This window comes from Myotis brandtii, unplaced genomic scaffold (assembly GCF_000412655.1).
Source record: "Myotis brandtii unplaced genomic scaffold, ASM41265v1 scaffold1814, whole genome shotgun sequence".
In the NCBI taxonomy this organism is placed as follows: Eukaryota; Metazoa; Chordata; class Mammalia; order Chiroptera; family Vespertilionidae; genus Myotis; species Myotis brandtii.
This window is the reverse complement of record NW_005356728.1, coordinates 629,186-656,049: the sequence shown is the minus strand read 5'-3', so window position 1 is coordinate 656,049 and position 26,864 is coordinate 629,186. Positions and strand designations below refer to the sequence as shown.

Here is a 26,864-nt window from a genome sequence, read left to right as displayed (position 1 = left end):
AAAGTGTGTGCCTCTTACAGCCTCTCTTGCTTTTAGATGGATGACGATGATGATGACGATGATGTAGGCGACCACGATGAAGACCACCCTGGGATGGAGGTGGTGCTGCATGAAGACAAGAAGTACTACCCCACAGCTGAAGAGGTGTACGGTCCTGAGGTGGAGACCATCGTTCAGGAGGAAGACACCCAGCCCCTCACAGGTACGTCAGGAGGCTCTGAGTTGTGAGAGCAACAGTGAAACTAGAACACTTCATTTCATAGCCATCAGCAAACTTGAGAATTCAGTGAATGAATTGATTAATTTTTCTTTACCACCTTCAGGTACCATTTCTGGATTGAGAGTCACTTAACCCTGGTTTTTTGTTTATTTGTATTAATCCTCATCCGGGGATATTTTTCCATTGATTTTTAAAGAGAGTGGAAGGGAGGGGGAGGGAGAAACATCTGTGTGAGAGACACACATCAATTGGCTGCCTCCCACACGAACCCCAACCAGGGCCAGAGATCTAGCCTGCAACCGAGGTACATGCCCTTGACTGGTATAAAACCTGGGACCCTTCAGTCCATGGGCCAATACTCTATCCACTGAGCCAAACTGGCTAGGGCAATCCTATTTTAATATTCAATAAAACTCATAGTTTTTTTCTAGGGAAAATGTATCTAATATCTATTTAGGTGCTTGAAGACTGTATTTAAGTTCTCCCACCAGATAATCCCAACTCCTGAACCAATCCTCGTGATGCTTATTTTCTAAGGAGTTGCATTCTGTAAGTGCAAGGAGAGGTTTTGAACTGACATTGACCTCAGCCTATATCCAGTCCCTCTCCCTGTGTCCCACAAAATGAAGTTCAAACTCAGTCCACAATTCTCCTTTACTGTCTTGTGCAAAACAGCATTCCCAGAACTTCCTCAACATCTGAGTGATCCTTGAAAATAACAAATTGATATCACATATCATGCATTCCGAAAGCTAAGCCTAAAATGGAATAGAGCTCTGTATTTTTATGTTTTCTGCCTACCTGCACATCACTACTTTTTTTTCCCCTCTAGAACCTATTATTAAGCCAGTGAAAACCAAGAAATTCACTCTGATGGAGCAGACGTTACCGGTCACGGTGTATGAAATGGAGTAAGTAATAAGGTCTCTCAGCCTCTCTTCATGAGTAGTGTAGGTTCATTATTTCATGGGGGTATAGGAAGTGGTTTGTGGTTGAAGTAGCCAGTGAATTTCAAAAGCAAAATCTCTCCCTACAATTTTCCAAGATTTCCTTTCAGTTTATATGGTTTCTGGGATATTTAGTTTCATTCTTAACTTTTCTCTTGGCTCTCATCCGTATCTCAGCTGTTTTCTCTTCTTCCAAATCTCTAGTTTGGTATTGAAAGCCAGCCTTAGTACTCAGAGAGTACTAAGTATTATAATTGTCAGTGTTGGACCACCAGAGCCTATTTTGACTCAGCAAAATTGCTAAGTGTTTTGGAAGCATAACGATTCTATTTTGAAAAGGAGGGCAAAAGTAGGTAGGTATACAGGGTGGGCAAAAGTAGGTTTACAGTTGTGAGTATGTGACACAGTTTATTCCCTCTTTTTTTATATATAATTCTTTATTTTTGAAAGTATTACATATATCCCCCTTATCCCCAATAACCCCCTCCAGCCCATCCCCCCATCCCCGCCCCAGGCCTTCAGCACCCTATTGTCTGTGTTCATGGGTTATGCATATATGCATACAAGGTCTTTGGTTCATTACCTACCACTCACCCAGAAACAGTTTATTCTTGAATTATTATTTATTGATTATTATATTATTTTCCATACAAATACTGTAAACCTACTTTGCCTAACCCTGTATGTATGGAATAATTTAGACTCTTCAAACTGTTTTTGCAAATATTTAAACTGATTAATTCACTTGCATGGCCCTCGTATATTGAAGTGTTTGTGGCTCAATATTAGATAATGAAGCTTTTTTTAGCCACATTGTCATCTCGTATGTTCAAAAGAGTGGAGTCCCTCATCAAATGTTCAGCTCACCTACCATCATTTAGACATTTTTGAAGCAACCTTTCAGTTATCTTCAGAACTTGCTTCATATTCCTTTCTATTCTCAATGGTGATTATTTTAAATCTCCAATCTTTGAAAGTAGACTTGATCTTTTTAAAGAGCCAAAGTCATCTGAAGGCTACTTGCCATAAATAATGTGGGTGATAAGCAAGAAAGACAATGCTGGTTTTGGTAAAGATGGAAGTTCTCTGCTCAGCATTGTTAGATGCCATTTGTTTTGTTAACTAGCTCTGATGACAGTTTTAAAAGAGAAACTCCCAAAGTTATTTTAAGTCCCTTTAGCATCAGTGGAATAAATGGATAGCATTCAGTCTGAAGATTTTGAAAGGGATAGTACTTGTGTATGTGTGTTAGTTCTGGTATTGGTTTTGTTTATTTTTTCCCTTGCTTTCTAACTCTTATTATTTTGCTGTTGAAATCCTCATGAGACTTTGCAGATTGTGTCACTTTCATGGATAAGTCTATTCCATCCCCAAAGCCAGAACTATATAGGTATAGAAATTCGCATCTGCCTCCGAGCATTGTTGGTCTGAAAGTTGTTCCTGAACAACTAAAAATTCCTAAAACACTTTTGCACCTCTCCCCACTTAAAAACTTTTCACATTTCCTTCCTCCTTTCAGTTTCTTGGCAGATCTGATGGATAACTCAGAACTCATCAGAAATGTGACCCTTTGTGGCCATCTCCATCATGGCAAGGTGAGAGAACTTTTAGCTACTTGGGACAGGATTTCTCTTCGTTCCTGCTCATTTCTTCAGCCCTCAGCGTCATAGGTTGGGGTTTGAGCCCATAAGGCTGGACCTCCTGACGCTGGGGCCTCTGCTTATTGTGAAACCTCGATGTGAAATTCTAGCTTTCCCTAATCAGCGTGCGGAGCCTGTCAGTAAGCCACTTGCATGCCCAAGCCTTGTGTCTACCGCTGGACAGAAAAGGGAAAAATGAGCCTTACTCTGATTTTATATGACTTTATTTCCCTGGGGATGCTTGTCCAAGAAAGATTGCATCTTTCATTTGAAAATAATCCTGTGGTTTCAGTGTTGATCCTTTGCTGTCCCATAATCCTCCTTGTTCTCTTCCTCCTCTCCTTATCCCTGAATGATGTGTTGTATTGGGAGCTGGGGGAAGAGTAGAATAGATTTTCCTCTGTGGTTGGCAGGTTTTAACCTTCTCTTTCCTTTCAGACGTGTTTTGTAGATTGTTTAATAGAGCAGACTCACCCGGAAATCAGGAAGCGCTATGACCAAGATGTAAGTAGAAATTCTGTTGAGGGTTTAGGATAAGCCATTCAAAATATACAGGGGGTCTCTCTCTCCCCCTCCCCTCAGCCTTCTCACTCACTATAAATAATGACGCCTTCAAAGGGCTGCTTTATGATTGTAATCTCTATTAATTGCCTTTAAGAAAATAATTACAACTTTATCAGGAGCATAAAGAATATTAATCTGCAGTATTTTGAGATGATCTGTTCTGCACTTGGGATCCCTCCTCTCTTCTGATATATTCGGACTTTTTTTTATTGTTGTTAATCCTTACTCGAGGATATTTTTCCATTAATTTTTTAGAGAATAGAAGGGAGGGGGAGAGACAGAGAGAGGGAAACATTGATGTGAGAGAGATACATCGATTGGTTGCCTCCTGCTCGCACCCTGACCAGGGCTGGGGATCGATCCTGCAACCGAGGTACATGCCCTTGGCCAGGACCTTTCAGTCCACAGGCCGACGCTCTATCCACTGAGCGAAACCAGCTAGGGTTTTTATAGCCAATTCTTTTTTCTTTCTTTTGTTTTTATTTTTTATTGATTTTTAGAGAGAGGGGTAGGCAGAGGGCTAAATAGAAACATCAATAAGAGAAAAACATCATCACTCGACTGCCTCCTGGGCGTATGCCCTGACGGGCAATTGAACCAGCAACCTTTCGGTTCATGGGTCAATGCTCAACCACTGAACTACACTGGCCGGCTATAGCCTATTTTTTCCTGTCATAATATTAAAAGCTTCCTCTATAAATATAATACAATTGGACTGTGTTGTTTTCATGATAAATTTACATGCCTATGAGTGAGGCCAAGTGTGGCTGCAAGTCTCAGCGTAATAATTGTTCAGTCTCTGCCAGATTGACTGTTTTGACATGGGCGGGTTCCATGAAGGCTGGATGTGTCTCCCTTTACCACGCTAAGAATTGGGTGCATTTGGTATAATTTAGTTTTCAGCTATACCTGGTCTTCAAACTCACATCCCAGAAACACACATGCAGGGGCATTTTCCATCTGTGAAGGCACTGGTCTCATTGTCTGGAATTTCTGTAGGGAGACCCTGCTCTTTTCATGTATTTTCTTCCTGAGGCAGAAACCTTGAGTTGGGAAGTGGTGGGGGAAAGTGTGATCGTTTGTGTGGGAGAGGAGTCTGAATTCAGTTGGTAACAACAGTTTATTTTTTTCAGCTATGCTACACTGACATCCTCTTCACAGAGCAAGAGGTAAGTTTGCTTTGGGAACTCCGACTGTTGCCCACACCAGACCCAGCAATAGTTTTGTAGGGAGAATAGGGAGTCTTTATGATAACACTTTGGTCCATACCACAAACCCCTCTCTCACTCCCAGCTCTTTATCTCCCAGCTTCTACCTACCAGTCATCCCAGGATTTCTAATTTGAAAGAGAGCTGGCTAGGCAAGCTGTAGGATAAAAAGGAGGAACCCTCCTGTCCTTGACTGGATTTAATGTGGTCTAATAGGACAAATACTAAGAGATGATGTGTACATTGGTAAGTTATGCAGAAGCCAACATGATTTTTAAAATTATGCTTAAAATTTGTAAGATGACTTCATCCATATGACAGTGCCTTTCTAGGAGTAGCTTCTCTCTTTTTTTTAAACCTTACCGGGGATCAAACCCGGTACCCAGGCATGTTCCCTAACCAGGAATCAAACCAGCAATCTTTTGGTCCATGGGTCAATGCTGAACCACTGAGCCACACCAGCCGGACGCTACTGTTGTTTCTTAATATGTTTATTTGACTAGAGTTTAATAATTATTACCTATTATAGTTTTTTTATATATATTTTTTTATTGATCTCAGAGAGGGAGGGAGAGAGAGAAACATCAATGATGAGAGAGAACCATTGATTGGCTGCCTCCTGCACCCCCCCCATGGGGGATAAAGCCACAACCCAGGCATGTTCCCTTGACTGGAATTGAACCTGGGACCCTTCAGTCCGCAGGGTAATGCTCTATCCACTGACCCAAACCGGCTAGGGCCCCTGTTATAGTTTTTTTTTTAACTGTTTTTAGTCTAAAATGCCCCCAGATTGTTTCTTTTTACTTACCTAATGCTTGGTTATTATTTTTGTTTCCAGTGTATGAGGAGGATAAAACTTGTTTTACTTTTTTGGTATTTGAACCAACCCCCCATCCCCAAATGCTGTTTAACATTAAGATATTTCATCTTCAAGGTCATTCTGGTTGGATGGCTAGATACAAATCATACCTACCACAAAGAGATAAATCCGTGTAATTTACTAGCAACTGGCAAACCCCAGGAGCAGAGTGAACCCCTCTTGTATAGGAAGAAGACTTGAACACTCTCTTTTTCTGGCTTTCAGAGAGGTGTTGGCATCAAAAGCACTCCTGTGACAGTGGCTTTGCCAGATACTAAAGGGAAATCTTACCTCTTCAATATCATGGACACTCCAGGTAGGACATTCCTTGACCCTTCTCTCAGGCAGGCTCAGTCTTTTGAAGGAGATTATGGCAGCAGCACACCCACTGCTTGCTGGTGGGCACGCAGGTTACCGTGGGAGCAGGGTGCCTTGCCCCGTGTCTGGTTCTTTCTCTTTTGGAGAAGACCAAGTGGGGCAGAGTTTTAAACAGGAAAATTTGAGTGTTAACAGGTTGGTCTTCCTTGCCCAATGCCTCATACCTGTCAGCCCTGCCCCCCACCAGCATCTGGCCAGGTACTATCTCCCTTGCTCCTGGCCCTCCTTTGCCTTTCTCCTGCTGCCAGATTGTCTTCTGTTCCACAGAACTCTGCTTACTGCTGAGTAGACTAATGTGAATGTGAATATGTTATGCCCTCCTAGCTAAACACTTTCTTCTTTTTGTTTGGGACCTCGTGTAAAGAAGTTTAATCCAAGGATGTGACTCTACTGGTGGAATTTTATTCACCACAGATTGCTGTGGGGAGAAGGGAAAGGGAAACTGGGAGTTTGCAGTACCCCTCAGACCACCTACCACACAAGTGGCAGCTAAGTGACTTAGTTGTATTTGCTTTACAGGACATGTGAATTTTTCTGATGAGGTCACGGCTGGCCTGCGCATCTCAGATGGAGTGGTGCTTTTCATAGATGCTGCCGAGGGCGTGAGTCTGGACCCCTACTCCCTGTTAGGTCTGCCCCACCCACAATGCCCAGAGCACTGAGCAAGCTGGGAACCAGAGAACATGAGAGTCTGTGGGATTAAGGCTCTTATTTGCTCTAAAACTAAGGAAATAAATGAAGTTCAAAATTAGTTCTGTCCAGTGAAGTTTAAAATAAATAATAAGGACCCATTGCTATTCAGAAAAAGATAAAATGACAAATGTAAATAAAAGGAAGGGAGGTGAGTATATTCATATAAATGGATTTTAAATATTAATAAATGTTTTTAATCATAAGAGAAATTGGAGTTAAAGGATCCAGAGTGTCTTTTATATTTCTAAATTGAAAGATTAGATAAATTGGCTAACCTCATTCATGTTGTCATTAGTGAGATAGCCAGCAGAGGGAGCCAGAATTGCTTTTATTAAATTGATTTTGTTTTGGAAAATTTTCAGATTTATTGAAAAGTTGCAAGTACAAAGAACTCACCTTCATTTGCTTTGTAATTATTTCTTTACATGTATACACATACTCACACGTGTGTGTATTCTTCCCTTGAACCATTTGAAAGTAAAATATTTCAGAATGTATTTCGTAAGAACAAAGACATTCATTTACATAACCATAGTACAGCTACCAAAATCAGGGACTTTAACCTTGATACATTATTGTTGTACAGATCTTTTTGTACAAAACTTAGTCTTACTAATTGTCTCATAATGTCTTTTATAGAATTTTTTTCCTATCATGCTGCATAGCATTTAGTCTTCATGTCTCTTTAGTTTCTTTTAATTGGTTAGAACTGTTCTGTTACCTTTCTTGGTCTTTTATGAATTGACATGAAGAGCACACACCATTTATTTTGGAGAATGTCTGTTTGGGTGTGTCTGCTGTCTCCTCGTGATGATGTTCAGGTGACTTTTGGCAGGAATACTATCTACGTATAGTTGTGTTCTTGTTAGTCCATCCCATCAGGAGGCCCATGACACCTTATCCAATTGGTGATGTTAACTTTGATCACTTGATTAAGGCAGATCTATCAGCTTTCCTCAGTGTAAAATTACAATTTTCCCCTTTGTAATACATAATTTGTGGAGGGATACCTTGAGTCTGGTATACATTCTATTCCTACAGTCTTTATCATTTATTCATCATTCCTAGCTTGTTTTTATAATAGTTGCAGGTGGTAATTGTCTAACTCGTATTATTCCTTCTGTATTTATTGTTTGGAATTCTGCTGAAGGAAAAGCTTTCTCTTCTCTCCGATTTGCTCATTTATTATCAGTGTGGATACATGGGTTTTTATTTTACTCTGTGGGTTATAATCCATTGCTATCCTTATATGTTTTGATACTCTAGTTATTCCAGATTTGGCTAGTGCAGCCGTGGGCAAACTACGGCCCGCGGGCCGGATCCGGCCCGTTTGAAATGAATAAAACTAAAAAAAAAAAAGACCGTACCCTTTTATGTAATGATGTTTACTTTGAATTTATATTAGTTCACACAAACACTCCATCCATGCTTTTGTTCCGGCCCTCCGGTCCAGTTTAAGAACCCATTGTGGCCCTCGGGTCAAAAAGTTTGCCCACCCCTGGGCTAGTGAGAGCTCCTTCAGGCAGACTTCTTTATCCTTTTGACCTGTCCCATCCTTTTTTAAAAAAAGTACTTCCTTACTTTTAGGCACAAAAAGATGTTCTAGAATCATCTTGTACTTTCCCAGCCCCAGTCCTTGAATCAGCCATTTCTCTAAGGAACTCTGACTCTTTATAGTGGGGATTGGTATTTGGAAACATGAGGACATGTTCCTCTCTACTGGGGTACATTGCTTCTTGGTCCTTTCACTGAACACAAATGATATACATCATACATACCTGTAACTATTTTTACTCATATAGTAAAAAATCATTGACACAGCAAAATTGAAAGAAAGCATTAGTTTATCCTAATGCCTGCACTTCCATTTTAGCACCACTGGTTCTTTCTAATTCTCCTGTTCCTTCTCCAGCACTGAGAAACCTGGCTCCCAACATCATCAGTGTATTTATTCACGAATCTGCCTTCGGGCAAGATGCCATCTGATTGCACCCAGCAGTCTAGGTCCCCTCTTTTCCTCGTGCTTCCTATTGTAAAATGTGCCCTCTTTGACTTTGCTCTGGACTTTCCTGCCCTCTTGGCTCTGACCACCTGTGTCTCCCAGGTGATGCTGAACACAGAGCGGCTGATCAAGCACGCGGTGCAGGAGAGGCTGGCGGTCACCGTGTGCATCAACAAGATCGACCGGCTGATCCTGGAGCTGAAGCTGCCGCCCACGGACGCGTATTACAAGCTGCGCCACATTGTGGATGAGGTCAATGGATTGATAAGGTATAGGGACCTTGGCAGTGTCCTCAGGGACTCTGGTTTTTATGAATTTTAACCTTGAACTCTGGAGGCAACTTGGATTTCTTGGCGTGTGTTGATGAGCTTATTGGATGGGGCTAGAAGCTCATTGCATGGCTCTACAGGAACTGACTCCACAGCCTGGATTCCTTCAATTTCTGCCTTAACCACTTGTGCACACATCTTCACACATCTTCAATTTAGTATTGTGGTCAGTTCCTTGAGCTCTAGAAACAGTCTCATCTTCACCTCATACCAGCCATGTAAAGTTGGGCAAATTACTTAAGCTTTTAGAGCCTCAGTTTCTGCTTCTGTAAAAGGGGATAATAATAATATTTGCCTTATGATATAAGAAATTAAGTTGATATCTGATGTAACACGCTGGGCACAGTGCTTAGCAGTAACTGATCAGTGAATAATGCTAGCTGCTCTTACCTTATTAGCACTCAGTAAATGAGGGGACTGTTGGCTGTTGTTTCTGGATATAGCTGCTTTATGAGATAGGTGTACAAGGGCTTACATTAATAAGTATGAGTGATGGTTGGAAGACTTAGAATACAGTATCAAGGTGGCTTTGAAGGATAGGTTAAAGGTGAATTAAAGATAGTTATCTGTAGGCTGCAGAATGTACTGGATGACTTCTTGAGGCCCCTCAAAGGGCCCAGGAAGAGACCGTCCTACTGAGAAGACACCTCTCCAGCTGAGGATTGCGGGCCCTACCTACATGGCCAGAGACAGATTGACGTGCAGGAGCTTCTCTGGTTGCAGCACTGATTACTACCAGGGATACCTCCTCCCTGTCTCTGGAAGGGCTGAGAATGACTTGAGCCTAAAATAATACCAGGAATCCCAAATATGGAATGATAAACCTCTTCAGAAAGGGAGATGGGGTGGGATAGGACTAAATCCCGATCAGCCAAAATGGGAAGTCACGAAGTCGTGTTTCAGCCTCTAAACAAGAAATAGTTACGTTAAACATTTTATTTAGGAAAATGGGGGGGGGGGAATGGGGGTAAATGCTCTTTCAAATTCTTTGAGAGAATTGAAAGCAGTTGCCTCTGGGGAGCATAACTTGGGAGTGAAGTAGGGGACTGCTCTTTATAATCCAATACTTTTATTTCTAAATTAAGAAACTCCATAAAACATTGTGTAGTAAGGCTAGGGTTGTAGATTTAATCCCTATACAACTAATTTTGTTATAAATATTAGTGGACTTGTGATGCTGTTACTTCTGCATGACTTTTAAGACACAGTTTTTTTAAAATAATTTATTGCTGAAAGTATTACGTATGTTCCCTTTTTCCCCTCATTGACCCCCCTCCAGTCTTCCCCTCTTAAGCACTCTATTGTCTGTGTTAATGGGTTATGCATATAAGACACAAAGTTTTAACACAAATTTTTAAAACAAGCCAAACAAGCCCTAGCTGGTTTGGCTCAGTGGATAGAGCATCAGCCTGCAGACTGAAGGGTCCCGGGTTCAGTTCCGTCAAGGGTACATGCCCGGGTTGTGGGCTTGATCTCCAGAAAGGAGTGTGTAGGAGGCAGCCAATCAATGATTCTCTCTCATCATTGATGTTTTTCTCCCTCCCTCTCCTTTCCTCTCTGAAATCAATAAAAATATATTTTAAAAAAATAAAATGAAAATAAAACAAGCCAAACAAAACAGAAGAAAGATCTTTAGGCTGGTGGGAATGGGGAGCAAAGTTACTTTTTCTTTTACTCGTGCATTCATTCATTTATACTGGTGTATGTCTATTTGTGTTTGTAAGATTGAGATTTCTCCAGAATGTACTCCTCTCCGGTCACATTAGACTCATTTCCTGTGTTCTAAGACCTTTGTCTCTATCCTCCAAGTTTTCCCTGTCTGTCCGTGCAGTTAACTTCTCCAAGATCATGCAGAGTGTTCCCAGCTCTGGGAAGTCCGCTTGTTACTGTGAGTTAGCAGACAACTTCATCATGTCACTTTCTTGGACCCGGCTGTTGGCAAAGCTGACTGTATTATATAAGCCCATTGGAGGGCAAGGGCTGGAGAGGCTGTGATACTGAGTCTCTGCCCTCTGCCCTTGGTGTGTGTCAGCCTGGCTCTGCACTCATGACCGTCTCTGTTTCAGCATGTATTCCACTGATGAGAACCTGATCCTGTCCCCACTCCTGGGCAACGTCTGCTTCTCCAGCTCCCAGTACAGCATCTGCTTCACTCTGGGCTCCTTTGCCAAGATCTATGCTGACACGTTCGGTAAGTCTGGCTGGCAGTCTGTCTCGCCTGTTTCCCCAGAGTCCTGTGTCTTTCCCGCTGAATGGTTTAGAAATTGGCTTCAATCAACTGTTATTCTCACATTTCGGGCTTTTTTTGGCCCCTAGACCCTTTCTTTAGGCTCAGTGGTTTCCAAACACTAGAACAAGACAGGTAACTAGGATGAAGAAAGAGCTCCTTTAGGAATAAGACTCTCCTAGAGGAATTATCTACGCTCACAAAGCCCCTTCAGATCTCTTCCTCAAAGATGAAGCCTCCCTCATTAGTAGTGTTCTAGCTGGCTTTCCAGCCATGTCTAGGCAGGTAGAAAGTTTGTAGACCCACTTCAGAACTCATGATATGCAGTCAGTGCAGGTGATTCTCTGCTGCGATGCCCAGTTGAATGATTTTATAGGTTCGTGGAGCCTCGACCAGCTTCCCATCTCAAGAGGCTCCTGCACTCCTCTGTACCTCTGTGCCTCCTTCAGATTCCAGTAGACACCATGTCCTGTGTCGTGTGTCAAATTCTGTGCTTCATTAGAAGGGTCATATTACCCTGTTTTTATTTTATTTTTAATCCTCACCTGAGAATATGTATCCATTGATTTTTTTAGAGAGAGAGGAAAGTAGAGAAACATCGATGTGAGAGAGAAACATCAATTGGTTGCCTCCCATATGCGCTCCAACTGTGGGTGGAACCTACCACCTAGGTATGTACCTTGACTGGCAATCAAACCCGCGATCTTTTGGTGCGTGGGATGACACTCCAACCAACTGAGCCCCGCGGCCAGGCTGTCATCCTGTTCTTAGAGCTGAGGAGACAGGCTCTGTTAGAGGTCGCACAGCTGGCAGGCGCTGGAGCGCCAGGGTTTCTGTTCCCGCCAGTCAGCTGTCCTGCCTCACACTCGGTGTGCATACGCTTGCTCATGTGAAAAAAATGGCTAAATAAAACTTGGTCTTTCTTTCTTTTGAATATACGCATACATATTTACCACATTTTCATTGCAGAAAAGTGGAAAATACAGTAAAATCTAGTCAAGAAAGCAAAATTCACCGATAGCCTCATTTTCATAATCATTATAAACATTTTGTTAAAGTTCCTTTTTTCTCTGTTTAGTGTCTTAGGTAAATGAAGTCATATTTTACATACACTAACACAGGATAAATATTCACACAGCATTAGATCATAACAATTTATTAAAGTTTATTTCTAAAAATTATTTTATGTAACTGCCCATTGGCCCACTGTATAGATGTACTATAACTTAACAATTTTCACATCCTTTGACATACATTTTTGTTGTTTCCAGATGATTCTTTAAAAACAAAAAAGGATAAATGGACCAATAAGTGAATTCATCTGAACAGGATTCCAGTTTATGTTTCTGGATGTTTTTGTATCAGCATGTAAAGCAAAATCCAAGACCTTTTCTATAATTATAATGTATTAGTGATTCAATTTCTTTTTTTTATTTATTTAATATATTCCATTGATTTTTTACAGAGAGGAAGGGAGAGGGATAGAGAGTTAGAAACATCGATGAGAGAGAAACATTGACCAGCTGCCTCCTGCACATCTACTGGGGATGTGCCCGCAACCAAGGTACATGCCCTTGACTGGAATCGAACCCGGGACCCTTCAGTCCGCAGGCCGACGCTCTATCCACTGAGCCAAACCGGTTTCGGCAGTGATTCAATTTCTGATTGAAAATGGAGAGCCTCAGGAGAACTGATTACTCATCCTTAGAGGCCACTATTATGAAGGAGCCATCTCTGTGCTCCAACATTGTTGTCATGAAAAGCCATGTGTAGACTTTCAGAAAGTCAGCCCTGGCAGGAATATCAGAGATCATTGAGTTTTTCCCCTTCGTTTACATGTGGGAAAACTATGCCCGGAAGTTATTGATGGAGTTAGAACTAGACTCTACTTTGGTACTTTTTCTATCTATCGCCCCATCCTGCCAAAATTGATACCATGTCCTCCTGCTAGGAATACAACAAAGCATGATGAATACTCTTTGACTTCTAGGAACTTCATTCTGTGGGTACTGGATGGCAGTTGTAAGGTGGTGTGGGCTGAGTTCCAGGTAGCTGCGGTAGGGAATTCAGAAGGGGGAATCAGCTCCAATGACCTAGGGGTCAGGAAGGCTTCAAGGACATGGGGCTTAAACAAGTGGACAGTAGGAAGCCAGGAATTCCAGGCTTACAGGGTTGGGAAAGGAGTGCAAAGGCAGGTGGTGGTAGCCCAAGGCCTGGACCATTGAGTAACTGGACACTTTCACCCAGGAGAAGAGTTTGAGTAAAACTGCTGGCAGGTAGGCTGGGCCCACATTGAAGAGGATTTGGAATGTAAAGTTAAGGAATTTAGACTTTACCTGTAGGCAGTTAGGAGCTATTCAATATCAAAGATTGGGGTGGGGTAATGTGTGCAAAGTTGATGGAAGATAGGCCAGACACAGGAAAGGATGCAAGAAGGGACACCTGTTTAAACATCTCTTGCCAATATTCAGGCACAGGATTGTAAGTATTGGGTTAATGTTATCTGTGAGACTGAGAGGGAGGATATTAATTAGAGAGATATTTGCTCATTATTTCAACTTTTATTCAACTTCTGTTAGGCACTAGGCCTAGTTCCTGTGAGTACTCAAGCAGCTCAGTCCAGTGATTATGATACAACATACGTTGAGTGCAGTTATGGAAGTGTGTAAAAGACAGGGAGGTTCACAGAGGAGGGAGAGTTTCAGTAACTAATAATGTGGTAATTAACAAAGCGGTTTGAGCCTGGATGAAGTGCCAGTGGTAGCTGAAAGCTAGGAAAGTCTGAAGGGGAATGGGACTTTCGGAAAAAGGTGATGAATTCCTTTTATGCCATCTCAAGTGAGAGAGAACAGTGTCTGGGTAGAAATATCCACGAGGTAGTTGGGGATATCAGTGACCTATTTGAATATTATAGGAGTTCTTGACTCAGAAAATCTTGAATTTTAAAGGCCACAGTTGCTTGGTTCAGTCAGACCAGGATTAGCAGTTGCAGTCAAACTAAAAGTATTGTTAAAAGATGAGACAGCCAAAACCGGTTTGGCTCAGTGGATAGAGCATCGGCCTGCGGACTGAAGGGTCCCAGGTTCGATTCCAGTCAAGGGCATGTACCTGGGGTGCGGGCACAACCCCAATAGGAGATGTGCAGGAGGCAGCTGATCGATGTTTCTCTTTCATCGATGTTTCTAACTCTCTATCTCTCTACCTTCCTCTCTGTAAAAAATAAAATATATTTAAAAATAAAAAAAAAAAGATGAGACAAAGATGTGGCTCCGTGGTTGAGCGTTAACCTATGAACCAGGAGGTCACAGTTCAATTCCCAGTCAGGGCACATGCCCGGGTTGTGGGCTCGAGTAATGATTCTCTCTCATCATTGATGTTTCTATCTCTCTCTCCCTCTCCCTTCCTCTCTGAAATCAATAAAAATATATTTAAAAAAAAAAAAAAAAGATGAGACAAAGGTTGGCTTTGTTGTTTTCTTTCCAGAGGGCTAGGTACCTGCCTTCCGGAGACTTGGGGCTGGTCAGAGCCATAGTGTGACACTGCAGCTGGGGAGGTTGCCCACACTGGCAGCAGAAGAGCGCTCCAGTGGATCGGGAAAGAGTGCGGGGCCCACTGGGCTCCACTTGTGGAAGGGAAGGTGTTTAGGTGCAGACAGAGGATAACATAGAGGCAGTTGAGCCTGTTCCATCAAAGGAGGAATAAAAACTACCCTTGTCTGCAACTCAGTCCTATGCCTGCTGGAGATGGATGCCACCTGGGTGCTCGTTTTGACTCCAGCATAGCCTTGTCTTGTCAACTTTGGGCCAGCCTGTCCTTTGTGTCTCTGTGTCCTTGTCTGCCTGCCTGGGTAGAAGAAAATGTCTGGACCTTGGAAAGAAAGGTGCTAGAATTCCTCAGCTACAAACCACCTGTGGCACCGGAAAGAAAATTCTGAATCATAGTTTGCTTTGCTAAGTGGATTGTAATTGTCTGGTTCTCTTACAGGTGACATTAACTACCAGGAATTTGCTAAAAGACTTTGGGGTGACATCTACTTCAACCCTAAGACGTAAGTAGGGTGTGGGAAGTGACACTAGAGGGGTTATCCATTTTCCCAGGAGTGAGGACAGACAGGAAGAGTTCTGAAGATTAAAACCTACTTTTTTCTTAGACGTGAGCTACCATGTTTCCTCCTCTAAGAGAGCTGGTTTCATGAGCTCTGACAAGGTGAAAGGTTGTTACAGCTCAGTGCAGGCACTCATGAGAGTCATATCCATATGCCCTGTCAGCAGTCTGGAAATGTTATGCTCTCACACACACATTTCTTCCCCTTGGCCCTGCTCAGAACTTGGGAAATACACCCTGGAGGTCAGTGACACTGTCTTCTTCTTCCTGGATCACCCATAACTCTTGTTTTATCTTTAGGCGAAAGTTCACCAAAAAGGCCCCAACCAGCAGCTCACAAAGGAGCTTCGTGGAGTTTATCTTGGAGCCCCTGTATAAGATCCTCGCTCAGGTAAGGGTGTCGGGCCACCTGGGTTAGGTCTGCCCCTCTAAGCACAGGGTGAACTTGGACTCCTTCCTGCCCCTCGACCTGCTCAGTTTTGTATTACTAAGTCTGAAGATGGTTGGTCACCAGTCTTCTGGATCTGGAGCACTATAGTCCTCTAAGTGCTGTTGAATTTAGAGTGAAGGGGAATGTACGAAAGAAAGAAAAGGCACAACCTAAACAGATTTGTGCAAAGATTTTGACTATTTAAAAGAACATGACACTTGAGAACTTATCATTTCAGTTACGGAGATTTAACTTACAGATATAATTGTGGAAGTCCTCCAGTTTTTATATATATTTATTTGTTATGGCATTATTTATAACAGTAAGGAGAAAATTTAAAACCTGGAAATCAGTTAAATGTTCTTCAGTGATAATCTGATTAAATGAATTCTGGTACAGCCCATGAAAGGAAGTATTTTGCAGCCATTAGAACAGCGGTTCTCAACCTGTGGGTCGCGACCCCTTTGGTGGTCGAACGACCCTTTCACAGGGGTCGCCTAAGACCATCCTGCATGTCGGATATTTACATGACGATTCATAACAGTAGCAACATTACAGTTATGAAGTAGCAACGAAAATAATTTTATGGTTGGGTCACAACATGAGGAACTGTATTTAAAGGGCCAGAAGGTTGAGAACCACTGCATTAGAAGACTGGCAGCATGGGCTTGTACTGAATGACTCTTCTGGGCACATATGTATGTGATGTTTGTCAGATTGAACAGGAGGCACCAGACAGTTAAACATACAGGATGCTCCAACAAAAAGAGTATAATGTTATATTTGTGTGAATTTGCTCCCTAAAAGGCAGAACTAAAAGTAATAATTTTGTACAAAAATTTTCATACAGTTCTAAAATATGCAAGTGTTGAATAAGTACTGTGCACAGTGAACACACGCATATACACAAAATGTGTGTGGTCATTCCAACTTTAAAATAGTAAAACATAGCAACAAGACAAAAATAACATGATTCAAATTTATTAGTGCTAAAAAAAAAATACTTAGTATCTTGTGTCAGGCTGGAATGGATTAATAAAAGAAATTTATCGAGTCTGTCTTGGTAGAGACCTTGAGTCTGCTGAGGATGGTTTAGCTTGGCCCTGCGCTGACAGCCGATGGAATGCTAGGTGACCTTTTTTGGTTCCTTCCAGTGCAGTGATCCTCTCAATCTGAGAAGTCTCTAAATAGGGGAGGTTAGGGGACTGCCTGAGTGGAATGAGATGCTGCTTTTCAGACACCAGGGGGCAGCACTGATAATCCACCTGCGAGCTCCAGGTTTATTGGCTGGTGTGGGCATTTAACCAAGCCTGCTTCACCCAGGGTTGGTACCAAAGGTTTTCTTGAAACTAAATCGTTCTTGCCAAAAGCTCTCCCTTTAGACAAGAACCTAGTGCAGTTACCCTTCAGATTGCCCATTGGCCTTCCCTTCTCCTCCTCCATAGCTCCACAGTGGGGCTACCACTACAGCTGATGTGTCTGGTCTTGTCACAGGTTGTGGGGGATGTGGACACCAGCCTCCTGAGGACCCTGGACGAGCTTGGCATCCACCTGACCAAGGAGGAGCTAAAGCTGAACATCCATCCCCTGCTCAGGCTGGTCTGCAAAAAGTTCTTTGGCGAATTCACAGGTAATAAAGAGCTCATGGCCCCCTTAACGTCACTATCATTATGTCCTGCCACATGTGTCGGGGGAACTTTTCCCTAACCCACAGTGGGTCAGAGATCTGAGGCCCTTAAATAAGGTCAGGATACAGAGCACCTGGGTTTTTCCTAGCTGCTTTCCTTAGTGGGTGGTACCAAGAATTCTGTCTTGGGAAACAAAAGCAATTACATTTCCCTACCAGGAGGAGCATGCAAGTAAAGAAATGGGGAAGCAGATACTGAGGTTCTGGTATTTTTGCCAGGGGACCGTCAGGAAAGTGGACTCATCGGTGATGTGCAATAGTGGGAAAAGCATCAGGCAGGACTTGGGAGACAGTTTGTAGATGCAGATTTCTCTTTCCCCTGAGCTTGTCTCTTCTGTAATTTCGTTACACAAAAGGCAGGTGATATAGGAGAATGAGCCCTGGACTGGTTAATGAAAGACCTGAGTCTTGATCCTGCTCTTCCGTAGGATGTCCCTGGGCCAGTCATTCTATGACTGATTTCTCATCTGTAAAATAAAGGCGAGGAAAAGGTGATGGCAAAGAGGCCCCTCAGCCTTTTCTGAGTCTGAGTCTAGTGGGATATAGGTGTCTGAGTCTGCAGAGTGCATCATTTAAGAGTCACTCTGGGCTGGCCCTCCGTCTAACATGGAGACACCACTGAAAGCAGATATGCCTACCCCAAGGTGCTAATGGAGCTTCTTTTTTGCATGACTTATTGACTGTTAGAAAACAGGATAACTTACTGAACAGAAACATATGCAATGTTTGCCAAAGGGGGAGAGATGGGTGCTTACTGTTCCGTGTAAGTGTGCAGTAAGTGCTTACATTCAATAAAAGGTCATGGACTGATAGAGATACTTGAAAATCTTTGTCAGCTGAGTTCCAAGGAATCACTGAGACCTGCCGCTTGTGCTTCCTGGCATCAGTGTGACTCCAGCCTTTTAGCATCCTACGCCCAGGAAATAGGGTATCACTTCCCCCTAAAATCTGAGCGGATGAGTACGTCACTGCTCCCCCCTCCTCCCCCCATGAGGGTGTAGAGTAACGGCCTTCTCTCCTCCACAGGCTTTGTGGACATGTGTGTGCAGCATATCCCTTCTCCAAAGGTGGGCGCCAAGCCCAAGATCGAGCACACTTACACCGGCGGCGTGGACTCCGACCTCGGCGAGGCCATGAGCGACTGTGACCCTGATGTAAGGGAATGGAGCTCCCGGCAGCTCTCTGATTCTTCCCTCCTGTGCAGGGACAGTGTTTTCTGGTTACAGGAGTAATGCCTTCTTCCCCCTTTTTTGCTTGCCCTCCACCTGAGCACAGGCAGGCCTGAATTCAAAGCCTGATGTTACTGCTGCTAATGGTATGATCTTGGCAACATTATTCAGTCTTTCTCAGCCTGAGGGTCTTGGTATGTGAAAGGAGGATAATGATATGTGTGGTCATTATGAGAAGTAAGTAAGATTAAGCAAGTGTTATGGTGCCTCCCAGTTATTAAAGATTCAACAAATGGTTGCTAATCTGATCAGCCCTGGCTTTTCTAAAACTCTTTCCCAGCCATTCCTTCAGCAGTCTAGTTTCTTAGCATAAACATACAGCCAATTGAGAATTGTGAGTTAAATCTTTGGAGGAAATTTGGGGCAAATTCGTTTTATAATCTTGCAAGTTAACAGTGCCATCTGCCATCCTAAACCTGCTTCCCCCCCCCCCCCCCCATTTCCCTCATCTCCCCAGAGAAAAGGAAAATAGCTTTTTTCTCCTATGCCTTTGACATCTATTAATAAGCAGGGGGAAAGCATGGTTGGAATTTTCCTGGGAGGTCGCCACATCTTCTAGGTCTGGACTCCCTCATAGAGCTCATGTCATTGCTATGAGGGGAGGTACTCACCTAGAGAGTATGTGTGGCTGAGGCTGCACTCTGTCCCCTCCTCCAGGGTCCCTTGATGTGCCACACCACCAAGATGTACAGCACAGATGATGGAGTTCAGTTTCATGCCTTTGGCCGGGTGCTCAGTGGTACCATCCATGCTGGGCAGCCTGTGAAGGTGCTGGGGGAGAACTACACTCTGGAGGATGAGGAGGACTCCCAGATATGCACCGTGGGCCGCCTCTGGATCTCTGTGGCCAGGTACTGCTAGCAGGAGCCTCTCGGGGCTGCCTGTCCGCCATACTGGAACTCCCCAGGCAGCTGTAAGGGGTGGTCCTCCCTGGAGACACAGTTGCTGCCTGGCTCCCTCCAACAGGGGCTAAGTTGACCCTCCCTCAGCAGATCTATTGACTTCTAGTTCTTACTACCCGACGTGGCTAGGGCCAAAAGGCAGCTATTGTTGGGATAATGCCCAGAGCCTTGCCTTTGTGTTTGGATGGCTTACATTAATTTTTATAGCAGCATTTCTGTTTTTACTCATCTTAATCCCCTCTTCCTCTTCTGTGTTCCTTAAGTCACAACTGTAATGTTTCTTCCCAAGAGAAATTGTTTCCCAACCTCCCCTAATTATTCTTTAACCCAGAGAGAAGACTTTGCCGGATTCCTTGTAGCGTCCTCATCTGCAGAATAAAATTTAGCTTGGGCTTCTGGGTAGCTTGTCGGCTCCTAAATGTAGCATCCCAGCTAGGAGGCAGAACTGGGCAGTCCTGTTCCTCATGTGGCTGCTGCGACTCACCAAGGCCCCTTTCCCTCCTCCAAATCCACCCCGTTCACCAGAAGGCAGGAGAAAGTCCAAGAGCTAGGACAGCTGCAATATGTTCTGTGGTGCTTTTGGCATCTCCTTACATCCCATGCCTTCGAGAGCGGCTTGCTTACCACCGACATCCAACTGGAATTAGGTTTTCCTGTCTATTCCTCAGTCCCTTATACTTCTTTTCATGGCACTTACCAGTTTATAACGACATATATGTGTGGTTATGTGACTATTAGGTTTTCCTGTCTATTCCTCAGTCCCTTATACTTTTCATGGCACTTACCAGTTTGTAACGACATATATGTGTGGTTATGTGACGGTTTATTGCTTCCCTCCCTGCTAGAATGTATCTGTTCGGCTGACCGCTGCTCCTGGCTGAGGGCCTGGCACACAGCAGACACTGAGTACATTCTTATGAATATTCTGCCCAAGTGTCATTGCTGCTTATTGGATGTTGCTCCAGGTACCACATTGAGGTGAACCGTGTTCCTGCTGGCAACTGGGTTCTGATTGAAGGTGTTGATCAACCAATTGTGAAGACGGCAACCATAACTGAACCCCGAGGCAATGAGGAGGTAAAGTTCTCAGGAGGCCACGGCACACGTGAGCTATAAACAGCAGAACAGGCAGGGACTAACCCAGAGTCACTGCCATTTCCTGGTTCCAGGCCTCAGCCCAGGCTCAGCCTTCTAGATCTGACCCTGCTGGAGTCTCACTGCAGTCTCTGCTCAGGTGCTAGGATTAGGAGGAAGGCCCTTTATTCTTTCCCTTCTCTCTGTTCTGCCAAAATACACAGCAATAAATGGCCCTTCAGGTTGCCTTCAAGCAGCCCCGAGGCTCTTGGTTGGAGAAGAGTCTGTCCCTAAGTAGGTCCTCAGCTTCTCTTATGTCCACACTTTCTGCGCCTACTCAGGCTGGGTGTCCTCACTCCTCTGCCTTTTGGATCTCAGGCTCAGATTTTCCGGCCCTTGAAGTTCAACACCACATCTGTTATCAAGATTGCTGTGGAGCCAGTCAACCCCTCAGAGCTGCCCAAGATGCTGGACGGTCTGCGCAAGGTCAACAAGAGCTACCCGTCCCTCACCACCAAGGTAGGCCCGAGGCCTGCAGCTGCCACGCCCTACTTGCCCCAGCTGCGTGGTCTGTGCTGCCTACTGCTTCGTGCCCATCGGGTGCCTCTGATTTGCTGCTTCCAACGGCCTGTATCAGGACTTAATCCCTGTTGCTGTCATTTTAAAGGCAGGATGAGACCCATGTTGGGGGGAGGGAGGGTGACATGTGTGTGCAGCATTCACAAGTGTATAGATAGGAAAGAGATGTTTCTTGTAGAGACACTTTGAGTTAATTTGTCCAGCCAATAGAGAGGAAAAAGTGAGTCACTCTGACCCTTCTACACTCTTGAGCCTGCCAGCATACCTTTCTGAGTAGTTGGCCAGGGCTAAAAACAAAAAAGGTCAGCTTATGTCCACAAACATAGGGCATGGTTTTCTCTAAATTTATAAGATGGTAGTAAAATTGGTGACCTCATCACATCCAGTAGCACTGTCCTGAGTGATCCGGGATCTTGAGGACTTACTCATAGGTCACGGATCCTTCTTGAAGAGGCTGGAACCGACAGTGAGCAGTGGCTGTGTGTGATCGTGGATTCAGGCACCGCCTCCTGGGTTCCCGCCTCGATTCTGTGTCTGTCTGCTGTTGCTGGCACAATAGAGTCCAGGCTGTGAGCAGCAGGGCTGTTGCGTTTCAGGTGGAAGAGTCTGGCGAGCACGTGATTCTGGGGACTGGGGAGCTCTACCTGGACTGTGTGATGCATGATTTGCGGAAGATGTACTCCGAGATAGACATCAAGGTAAAGCAGCAGCCCCTTTCTTTCTTGAGTGCCTGCCTGGCCAGGAGGCTTGGCTCACAGCTCCAGGCTGATTTTACAAGCAACTAAACCCTAGATTCCCCTGAAAGGCCCACGGGAAGAGGGGTGCCCTACTAGAGGAGATCGGTTTCAGAAAAGCGTGATCTGTTGCTCCCTAAATGGGAAGGTATTTGAGATCTGGTTTGCCCCCTTTTGCAGGGTAATTCTCAGTGTCATGTGTTTAAAGTCAATGCTCCCAAGCCAAAATTATTCTTGGTCATTTGTTTTAAAAAAAATAGTTGGACAATTAATATGTCTGTGGTGATTAAGGCTCAGAGTGTATGGTTTCAAGGTGAGAGTGGGGCCTGGCTCTCCTGGATTCATCGTCAAGCCTGACACAACCCCTCAGTTAAATTGCCTTTTCATGGCCTCAGTGTCCCAGTTGAGAGACACATTTTCTCCAAGGCCCTCGGGTGGTGGGAATGAGTACCCTCAAGTACCCCTCTTAGATTCTTCTACTGATGTGCCCAGGACTGGTGCTCTGTAAGATGCTGGGTTTCCCAGGTACAGGCCAGGGCCAGTGGGAGCTTCAGGGAGAAGTCCCAGGCTGAGAACAGAAGGGGTGTTCCCCAGGAGGTCTCTAGTACCAGCTCTGACAGACCTGCAGGGGTGATTCAGTGAATGGTGGAGGGACGGCTAAATGGATGGTGAAGGATACCTTGGGGGACTATAATTCAGATCTGATTTGATCCCATGTACTTTTGACTCCAGAACATAGATACTGCACTACACTAAGTTTCCGCAGGCTTCTTAGTGATGGCGACTTTTAGCCTGCTGTTGTATTTGTCCCTGATGCTGATTAAGAGGCGGGGTTCTCACAGGGGTAATGTCAAGGGGCCCTCGGAATTCCCTTTGGCAGGAGGTCATCCTTCCAACAAAATGAGACCTTGCCCAGTAATTTATCTTGTTTCCCAACAGGTGGCTGACCCTGTTGTTACCTTTTGTGAGACTGTGGTAGAAACATCCTCTCTCAAGTGCTTTGCTGAAACACCCAATAAGAAGTAAGCTGGGGGTCATAGTGTCCTTGGACTGACACGCTCCTCTCCCACCAGCTCCACCACAATCACAACTCTGTGGACATAGAGACCCCGCAGTCTGGGGAAAGGGGTGCTTAGAATACTTGAGTTTAGCCCAGGCCTCTGATCCATTATGCCTTTGGACATGATCCCATGAAGTCCTTTGCCATAAGACTTTCTATGCCAGGATGACTTGCAATTGTCACTTCTCCTTTCTATGTAAATGTTGCCCCAAACCTACTTTCATAGAGTGGTAGATTCACCCTAGCTGGTTTGACTCAGTGGATAGAGCGTCGGCCTGCGGACTGAAGGGTCCTGGGTTCGATTCCGGTCAAGGGCACATGCCCGGGTTGTGGGCTCAATCCCCAGTGTGGGGCATGCAGGAGGCAGCCGATCAATGATTATCATCATTGATGTTTCTGTCTCTCCCTCTCCCTTCCTCTCTGAAATAAATAAAAATATATTTTGAGAGAGAGAGAGAGTAGCAGATTCTAATGAGAAAAAAAAAGATAAGCTCCTTTGGCTCTACTCTGCTCCTGTGGTTTTCACTGATGTCATTGCCTTATCTGTTCCTTTGTCACCCTTTCACCCTTTTCGTAGAAGTGACCCTTCTGCTAGTCCTGCTCACCCACCTCGTTACTCATTTCCTCTCTAACTAGGAACAAGATCACCATGATTGCTGAGCCTCTTGAAAAGGGCCTTGCTGAAGACATCGAGAATGAGGTGGTCCAGATCACGTGGAACAGGCGAGAACACAGCTCTCATTCCAGGGCTAAAGGGAGACAGGGCAGGGCACCATAACTTACTGCTGGATCTCTAATACCCCACACTCTTCTGGGAAGTCATTTTTTTCTCCCACTTTGCTGTTGTCCTGGGCGCAGTGTGGGTGGGGTGAGGTGACTGTCTCCAGAGAGGCAGGATTTTACAAGAGCTGGCTGAGCCCTCCGTTGTCTCCTCCTTCCCCAGGAAGAAGCTGGGAGAGTTCTTCCAAACCAAGTACGATTGGGATCTGCTGGCTGCCCGTTCCATCTGGGCTTTTGGCCCTGATGCCACCGGCCCCAACATCCTGGTGGATGATACCCTGCCCTCTGAGGTACAGGAGAACTGATGGGAGCCTTGTGATGGTCTGTTAGCTCAAGTGGAAGAAACTACAAAGTGTTCTTTTTCTCCTGGAAGTATTTTGTGTCTTCTGGTGCAAGAGAAGATCCTCTTACCAGCCTACCTGCCTTCTCCTCCCTCTAAACTCTGGCTATTGCCAGGGTCACCACTAAAGAACCCTTATGTTCTGTGCAGGTGGACAAGGCTCTTCTTGGCTCAGTGAAGGACAGCATTGTTCAAGGTTTCCAGTGGGGAACCAGGGAGGGACCCCTCTGTGATGAGTGTAAGTCTACCAGTTTCTCCGCCTCCCCCACCTGAGTCCTCTAGGGCCCTTGCTCCTGGGTGTAGGCGGTGGGCTGGGCTTATCCTTGGGACCTGGCAGGACACGCAGCAGGGCCATCCCATGTCCTGCGCCTGTTTCCTGCCTCTCTCCCTCCCTCTCCTTTGCTACCACTTAGTACCTCCTAGAAATGAAGTCATTTCTAGTTAACATTCGTTCCTCATTCCTGAGAAGAAATAAGTTTGAGGAGCTGTATCAAAAGGATGGGATTGGAGTGGTTTATAGACCAGGATTGGACTTAATGGGAACAAATATGCAATTCCTAGAATTTCTTCTCTATCCAAAAATAATTAAATGTCTGCAGAAGAAGCATGTAAACTTTTAGGGAACCTTTATGATGTCTGAAACAAACACTATAAATGTATGCTTGACTGCTGACCTCTTTGCTACAGGCCTTGCGTATCCTATCAGAATACCCATCTGCAGGGCAATTTTGTACCTTTTCTTTTGTGGCCGCAGATAGCTGTAGAGCTACAGGAGGCTCCTCGCTGCTCTGGCCGTGCGCACTCCTTAATCAGCTGTCCATCTCCTTTTCAGTGATTCGAAATGTCAAGTTTAAGATCCTAGATGCAGTGGTTGCCCAGGAGCCCCTGCACCGGGGCGGGGGCCAAATCATCCCCACGGCCAGGAGAGTCGTCTATTCTGCCTTCCTCATGGTAAGTGAGGGCTCTGCTACCCCAGGGCATTAAGTCCCCAGCCTTCCCCAAGCTGAGGAACCCCTTCTTGTTGCTCTGTTGCAGGCCACTCCTCGCCTGATGGAGCCTTACTACTTTGTAGAGGTCCAGGCCCCTGCAGATTGTGTCTCCGCTGTTTATACTGTCCTGGCCAGGCGCAGGTGAGCAGCCCCGCACGTTAGGGAGACACAGAGGACCAGCAGAGCAGGAAGTCACTCGGCTACCATGGAGGGACCAGCCTCCCACGCGCTCCACTCCTGAAACCTAATGAGCTGATTTCTTTCAGAAGGAAGTAGGAGTAGGAATGAGGAATGAGGAAATCCCCAGCTTTCCTGCAGATTAAGATTTGAGATTCCTTACTGGGCAGCCCTCCTCAGAGAGCTCCTGGGGAAAGTTCTGTAAAACCCTATGCAGCAGCGTTCCCACTCTGGCCCCGAGGTTGCTCCGCTTGGGCCGCCACAGTGTCAGACTGAGACCCCAGCCCCTCTGTCTCCTGCAGGGCGTTCACAGTTATTCTTTTATGGTAGTTCCGGTTTGGGGTGTATTTGAGGGCAGATGGCTTCTCTGCTTTTGACTCGGCCTTTGTTGTTCTGTCTCAGGGGGCACGTGACTCAGGATGCGCCCATTCCAGGCTCCCCCCTCTACACCATCAAAGCTTTCATCCCGGCTATCGACTCCTTTGGCTTTGAGACTGATCTGCGGACTCACACCCAGGGGCAGGCCTTTTCCTTGTCTGTCTTTCACCATTGGCAGGTGAGAAAACGGTGCAGGCTGGCCGACTGGCCTCCCACCTGGACAAGGCCAATCCCTTAGGACCCGTTTCCCTTCCAAGTCCTGACTGAGATTTTCCAACCTCCTCAGAGTCCTGCTTCCAGACCCAGATAGAGGGCTGCCTGGACCCCCTGAAACCCCTTTGCCTTTCAGATTGTTCCTGGGGATCCTCTGGATAAGAGCATTGTCATCCGCCCCTTGGAGCCACAGCCAGCTCCTCACCTGGCCCGGGAATTCATGATCAAAACCCGTCGTAGAAAGGTGTGTGTGCCCTCAGACCTATCACCACCCCACAACCCCCAGGGGTTTCAGCAGGAGTTTTATCTCTCTTCATTTCTTACTCTTGGACCTATCTCCCAAACACTAAGCGATTTACTGTACAACATAGAGATGCAATGTGTACAGGCCTCAGGCAGCCAGACCTGCTCCCCAATGACAAAGCCCTAAAGGCAGGGCTCCTGAAACAGCCTGGCTAACAGTCCGTCCCCCACCACCACCAGCTTCCTACTCAACCACAGGTCTCCGATGGCCCCCACCTCATGCAGACACCACACAGGACTCATTCTTTCATTTGCCCCCACCCTCTGCAGGGCCTGAGTGAAGACGTGAGCATCAGCAAGTTCTTCGATGATCCTATGTTGCTGGAGCTCGCCAAGCAGGATGTGGTGCTCAATTACCCCATGTGAATGCCAGGACTCCTAGCAGCTCCTGCTCCCTGCAGTGGGCTGCACCCTGGACTGGAAGCTGGGACCTCATGTGACTTGGACTCCATGTTGTCAGAGTGTCTGGGAGCTGCTGTGGCCGTCTTGAACAACCCAAGAGCCTCCAACCCAGAGCCCAGTGAGGGAGGCCCATTCGGCCTCCTGGTTCCTTCTGTGGCCTGTGCCTGGCTCTATTCCCAGGGAACAGAGAGGAGTCTGGCTCAGGGAAGGAGGAGGGCATGAAAGTGTTTAACCCCAGGAGGCCCTGTCCTCAGAATTTACACGGAATTTTCTTTACAAGTCTGACCTTAGACATGGTTTATAAGTGAACAGAATATTCTAACCTCTGCCTTTCTCTATTGCTTTCATTCAACCCTCCACCCCCTCTCCTCCAGCACAGTCCAGTCCTGGCCCTTGGGTTCTAAATCTATGTCGTC

The 26,864-nt window shown here is 45.3% G+C and overlaps 1 protein-coding gene across 1 annotated transcript; it reads left to right on the top strand.

Annotated features, from left to right (window-relative positions):
* On the top strand, window positions 1-26,774 carry EFTUD2 (elongation factor Tu GTP binding domain containing 2). The gene is made up of 26 exons (XM_005863856.2): window positions 1-202; window positions 1,053-1,131; window positions 2,687-2,762; window positions 3,246-3,311; window positions 4,505-4,540; window positions 5,664-5,754; window positions 6,336-6,418; window positions 8,614-8,780; window positions 10,907-11,031; window positions 15,052-15,115; window positions 15,472-15,562; window positions 17,096-17,231; window positions 18,315-18,442; window positions 19,175-19,368; window positions 20,385-20,496; window positions 20,872-21,012; window positions 21,669-21,770; window positions 22,746-22,828; window positions 23,503-23,589; window positions 23,810-23,936; window positions 24,137-24,224; window positions 24,819-24,937; window positions 25,022-25,116; window positions 25,555-25,708; window positions 25,880-25,987; window positions 26,317-26,774. Exons 1-26 carry the CDS (start codon window positions 37-39, stop codon window positions 26,410-26,412), a joined length of 2,814 nt encoding a protein of 937 aa, XP_005863918.1. The 5' UTR covers window positions 1-36; the 3' UTR covers window positions 26,413-26,774.
* The last annotated feature ends 90 nt before the right edge of the window (window positions 26,775-26,864 follow it).